The sequence below is a fragment of the Scomber scombrus genome, chromosome 23, assembly GCF_963691925.1.
Source record: "Scomber scombrus chromosome 23, fScoSco1.1, whole genome shotgun sequence".
Taxonomy (NCBI): domain Eukaryota; kingdom Metazoa; phylum Chordata; class Actinopteri; order Scombriformes; family Scombridae; genus Scomber; species Scomber scombrus.
In genome coordinates this window covers 13,848,852-13,855,390 of record NC_084992.1, presented here as the reverse complement: position 1 = coordinate 13,855,390, position 6,539 = coordinate 13,848,852, and the positions used below count along the sequence as shown (strand labels likewise).

General features: G+C 40.4%; 1 protein-coding gene across 1 annotated transcript in view; it reads left to right on the top strand.

Moving 5' to 3' along the window:
- The first annotated feature begins 2,619 nt into the window (after positions 1–2,619).
- Positions 2,620–6,539, top strand: part of LOC134005547 (adhesion G protein-coupled receptor L3-like) — a 154,395-nt gene continuing 150,475 nt past the window's right edge. Inside the window, exon 1 of the mRNA XM_062444472.1 lies at positions 2,620–2,797. Coding sequence (XP_062300456.1) covers positions 2,743–2,797 — 55 coding nt within the window. The 5' untranslated portion in view covers positions 2,620–2,742. The remainder of the gene's footprint in view (positions 2,798–6,539) is intronic.

Below are 6,539 nucleotides of genomic sequence, written 5' to 3'. Positions count from 1 at the left end.
GTCCTCTTGGCGCTTGATAGGAGTTCCTATACCTAAGCCCACATGTTTTTTACCTTCATTTTTTCCTGAGAGCAAATTAACAACTGTGATAGTGAAGTGTTTTTCATTTTATGTGATAATTTCCAAGAAACACCTGTAGTTGCTTCTTTATCGGTTTTGCTGTGAGATACGACAGATCTGTGCATAGACTGACACACACACACACACACACACACATACATACACACACACACACACACACACACACACACACACACACACACACACACACACACACACACACACACACACACACACACACACTAAGATGGATTTGCATGCTGATACACAAGTTCTCATGATCTTCCACGATAGAGGCAGCCTCCATCTATTCCAACTTTCTTCCTGCATTTCAGTGACAGTTTAAAATCAAAGTCTGGATGAAAAAAAAAAAAAAGCCATATGCCAACAATCATACCACGGAAATCAGCGTTAGTTTGTCTCATCTAATACATACTTTCAGTCTGTTTTGTGTCTGTGCCTTCTTTTTAGTTTCCATCTCTGCTGCCAATTTAGAAATTGTCCTACTGTATAAACTCCAGGGCCTATTTGTCGCTTGGACAGTGTATGTGAATGTGATTATGTCTGGAATAATGTATTTTTTTGTCAAGGGAGTCACAGTATCTGATTTGGTGTCATATTTAATTTAGCTCTCCTGCAGCTGTCAGAGCGTTTTATTAAAAGCGCTGTTTACTCACAAGCATATTCCTTTGATCAAATACACTCTTTCACATTGCTTTTCTACTGGCTTAAAAGCCCTGCCGTCACAGATATATATAAATATATATACACACAGCAGGAATGAAGTAGACAATAAATTGGTTCAGACTGGTTATTCAGGCTTCTGCTTTTGTTCTCTCATAGCACTCTGCCAAGACTTTGCTGAGCAATACACTGACTTACTATATAGCCTCTTAATATTGTCCAAATGGTCTGTTTATGCAGAGACTCATGATAGGCTTGCTGTCCTTCTCTTAATCCCATTAATATCTCCTCAAAAAATCCGATTACTCTAATCTAGGATTTTTGAATTGGGATTAAGCACTAGATTATGAGATGGGGAAATGTCACTGCACCCAAAAAAAAATGCAGTGACAGTGAAAAGCATCCAGAGATATATGTGAGAAGTCTGATAAAAGGACAGAGGTGTATTTAAAATGTAGTGTGGGTATAACTTGAGATTTTGATGGCAACCAGCTTCCCAAGTGCCTTGTCCTTCGTTGCTGCGCTCACGTTTTGACCTTTCGTAACCAGATTTTCTCATGTGCCACAGCGGTATTATATCCTAGCAATATTAAATGCACTATAGAATGCCTAATGTGCAAGGATAATGCTTGTGCAGAGGAGAGCTGCATTGTGTGTGCACTCTTTGGCTTGTATCATTTGGCTGAGATTATACGTCCCACAGCAGATCGTGGCTGATAGTGGATAATAGAAGGGTTCAGATGGCCTAATCATTAAAGCTGACTTAACCTTAATATCATGATATGGGTTTGATGGGGATAATCTTAAGAATCTCATCAGAATATAAGCAGTCACATTTTTTATTTTTTATTTTATTTTATCCTCCCTGTTTTTTTTATATTCATACTTCACTTAAAGGATGTGGAGTTGCAAATTTTCACACACCGTTCTTGAACAGTGCCTCATTCCACACATCCCAAGTGTTAATCTCACAGCAGTCACAAGCCAACACTATGTAAATCACATCAGATAGTTTGCATGGTGTTGTATATTAACTAGCAATAGGTTAGCGATGACTTCATCCTGGGTCGGGAGTTCACCGGTGACGCCACTCTCGCAGGCTTAAAGGAGGTCAAGGGTAGCTCTGGCTCATTCATCTCGGCTCAGTGAGTCTCGTTAGCCGTATTGTCGGCTGGAATTTTGGAGCGGAGCCTTCGAGCACAGTAGTCGTTTCTACGGTCGCGCAAATACATTCGCAGGTGCAACAACTCAAACTGTGAAGTTACGGCTCATGCCCACGGGAAAGAGAAAACACTGCCGCGTTTCTTATGTCGGTTACCATCAGCCCTCGCAAGAATACACACATTACATCTACTCTCCACATACACACACAAACGCACGGCTCTCCACTGAATCCCATAGCAGTGTGTGCTTCATCGCTCCATCCTTGGCTCTCTGTGGGGGTGATTTGTTGGTAAGGTGGGGGAGTTAACACTTCGATGAGCAAACAACAACAGAATATCCAAAAATACATTTCGCGGCTCGCACTGTCTTAGTGTTTGGTTGATCACACCCGGTTTGAGTTCGGCTGACTGGAGATTGAGCAACTTGCACCGTGTCACTCCATGACAACTTGAAACCCACAATACCATAAGGACTGTGTATAAAGATGACAAAGCCGTGGTGCATCCATCTGTTGTATTTCTTACTAGAATAATACACTCTATTGTTCCTGTGAAAGAACGAAAGAAAAAGTTCTTCAGAATTTCAAAGTCCTAACTCTTATTTACTTGAAGTCTACTTTTCAGCTAACATGTATGTTTTTTTTGTTTTTTCATGACAGATACTGGACGGCATCTGGCATCAGTGCCAACACGACCTGTGATCTCCTGGGGAAGAGTGGCACATTGGAGGGAACCGTGCCATAAAGGAAGCACCCGATTCGGGCATTTGCCGACAAAAGGCCGAGTACTGAACTCAACCGGGACCTTCAGCAGCGGGCGGTAAGAGGAGGAGGCCATGTGGACCGCACGCCTGCTAGTCCTCGCCAGCCTCTTCGCACCAGCCGCTCTGGGTGAGTTACGCTGATGAGAGCGAGTGTGTGCTTGTGTTTGTGTCTGCGTGGGTGTGCAGATGTGGGCGCAGGATCATACTCTCGCATTTTGCAACGGGCATGATTTGAAGCCGTATCAGAATTTCATCCTTTGCTATTTAAGTGCCAGATTCTGTCAGCCAACTGCGATAAAACCCCCTGACTTTATGTCTGTCTCGTTTTTCAGTGTCTATCCTTACGCTAATTAGAAGTTTTTTCCTCTCCAAACTCACTGAAACTTTTTTTTTTTTTTTTTTGCTTCTTTGCTTTCTCTGTCTGTTCCCTTCTCTGATTTTCTGTCTATTTTTAGATGTGTCCCTCTTTCTCCTGGCTCTGTCTTTTGCTCTCCTGGCAATAGAAAATGAACTGAAATTACTTTCAAAGAATCATTAACACTGCTTTGGCTTTGTGTTGCACGCTTAAGATAGCGAGAATTGCAGGAGGGCGTCAAAAAAAAAGAAAAAGAAAAAAAACTTCCTTTATCATTTCATACATTAAGATCTTAAGATTAATTTGCAAAGTCTTTGTTTTTCTACGTCATGGTAAACGGAAACCAGCATAGTTTTGCAGCCTTTCCCTTTGGCCTCTGTGGATTGTTACAGAGGCAAAGCAAATGAAGTCATTTAAATTCAGATTAAAAGAAGTCAATGGTGGTCGGGTGGTTTGTGTGTGTGTGTGTGTGTGTGTCTGTGTGTGTGTGTGTGTGTGTGTGGATGAGGTGGTTGCTCACAATCAACTATGGTTTAGATGTAGGGAGTGTTGGGAGTGAGGCAATGGCCCATAAAAATGTTAATTTGATATGGCTAAAACCATTAATGGGAGATTTGAAGCTAATTGAATTGTTTTTGTGCTGTGATATTCGTGCAAGGTGGCAGCAACCGGGTTCACCATCCAGCGCTAATGAAAGCACAATTCTCTAGCACTGTTAGTTTTGCCTTAATGCTCAATACAAAGAGGTCAGGGGGCCGCAATGTGTCATACATCTCTCTTCATAGAGCTTTATTGAATGATTTAGACATTATAAGGCAGCTGTTTTAGTCTCAGTCAGCCAAAAGAGTAGATGAGACACTCAAGTTTTTTCCACTGTGAATCAGAGAGTAACATCCAAGTTTTGGCCGTCTGGTTATTTTCCATCATCACAACTGGGCCCACACAAAAGAGCTGTCGATGACTCAGCGGCTGTTCAAGTAACATGAATTAAAAGTAACATCTAGTGTGAAGTAGTTACTCTAGCTTGCTAGCTTCCACTTTCAAAGCGGAAATACAAACTAAACTGCACAATGGGTCCTCCTACATATTTAATCTTGTAAAAACAGTTTAAATCATGAATGAAAAGGACTTTTTTTAAGTCTTGAATGTTGATTCTTTAACAGGTCTATGATGTGCTGCAATCAGAAGCACACCACAGGAGGTGACAGCACTTCTTCTAGCAATGCCGGTCTTTATATTAGTCAGCTGCCGGTATGGGAAAAGCCCTCCCTGAGGCCTGAAGCTGAGGCATTGTTTGCACAATTATGTACACAAACAGCAGAGGTAGCACCATAGATAATGTCCAAGTGCCACACCCCACACACTGAAATCACACCAGAAACAAAAGAATATCTAGTGTTGCATCCCTTAAGTATAATCACTGAGAGGAAATGTGATGATTTAGTTCAAGTCCACAAACAGCATTGTTCTCATTTAAAAATGGAAAATACAAACAATAGCTGTAGAGTCTTTATAGTTTATATTTCCTGACACAATAAGGGAGCAACATTTGAATTTCAATTCTACCTGAAACAGCTTTATGAGTTCTCAAAATAACTTGAGATGAACATGCACAGAAAGTGCTCATATTCAAATATTAATCGGCAAGAGATTTGCAACCAAAAAAAACCCCTTTGGAAAAATATCGATAGCAATATTTCATGCAGTCTGGTTGGTGGGTTAATTTATACACCAGTTTGTGTCATGGGAAATGGAAAATTTCTCCCAGTTGAGTTCCCAGATTTGTGTCAGTTTTTCCATTAATATATCTTTGATTTATTACTTGTCATTGGTTGTGTGTGAGGAGAGCTCTGGGACTCCAGTGGCTGATACAGTAACAGCTGTTTTACCTGCTTTTAATAACTATCGCATGTTAGTACAATTTATCCAGAGAAAATAACACAGATAAAGAACCACGCAGCTTGTATCCTAGTATTTGTTTAAATCTCAATATTTAAAGCAAATAAAACTCCCGCAAACAGATACATATACATACATTGTCAGGCACGACACAAAGGCAAGCATATCCATAAGCAATCCATGCTCAAACAACCATATATAGAGTGGGCGGCTCGTGTGTGTTCAGTGTTATTGGTCCTTATTTCTTTAACCTCTTGACCTTGTATTTGATTCACATTGACTCTAAAGTGCTGTCCACAATGGATCTGTCAATCAAGCAGGATGTAAACATCTTCTGAGTTATCATCATTATTCTTTTGTCTAGATCAGACGCTTTTTAGCTGCACTTTCAGATACAAAATTTATTAAGGTGTTCCAATCAGAAATCTATTGTTCACCAACACTATTGGAACATTAAGAATTAAGGATATCTTGAGATGGAGGAGATGCACATTGATACTCCATTGGCTGGGCAAACAGTAAATGTAGTACAACCAGCCTCAGCCAATTAGAAAGTGTCATGAGGGATGGATGTGAAGTGGTTTAAAGAAGATGGATGTCTGGGATGTGGCTGGAACGTGCTCAGCACAGACACTCTGTGACAGTCAGTTTATTTAAGGGAGGAAAGCTGTGTTATTGCATGTTTTACCATGTTTACTATGAATCTCATATACTTCATATACAACCTTGTGTTTGATTTGATGTCCCCATCTTGTAATGTCAAATAAACTATTCACATTTGTGCACAGCTCTTTTTCTAAAGGCTATCTATGGATGTACACAGAGAACTGGATGCAGCATCAGAGGCAGAGCCCCGTTCATTCCTATGGGAGTTTGTCAGTGGCTCATGAAGCCAAAAATGCGACTTCCTGCTGTGAAGAAATTACCTAGATGAAAACATACTGAACACACTCTATAGGCTCCATGTGCCCCATATGTCCATTGAGCATGCTCAGTAGAGACTTCTGCCAGTTGACACAGCTAACTTTCGGTTTGTCTCTCCAGCTTATTTTGAATAGGGATAAAACAATTCAGCTGGGCAGCTCCTATTTACAAATATGTTTGAACCGAATTAATCAAAGTCTGATAGTCAAAGGAGGTTATGACATTCAAAAAAATGTATCCACTGTTAAAGCTGCTCCTTTTCCCAAGATTAAGTGCAGTAAAATATCTTTTTTGGTTTCCTGTCAGACCCGGACGTAATAATTTCATAGCTGGACCATTATGTCAGATTGGCATCAAAGCCTGGCGCTCTTCCTGGGGGCTTGAGTGTACCATAGATTTCAGAATCAGTGGCTGCATTTCTCTATCTCCTAGTCTGCCATTACTATTAGTAAAAGCTGTTTTTCATTAAAAAGCTGTTTGAATTATCTGCTGCAGTGTAGGCATGATTGATTGTAAATGGGCTAAAACATACAAATACACCTACACTGACCAAGAAATCAGTCATTCTGCTTTCTTACTCCTCCTCCAATAATCAATCACTCATTGATCCCATAGGTCTAGTGACATCAAACTGACAATTGATCCAATTGCTGCCTTTTGGTACGGCAATTAATATTTTAAAGGAAATACA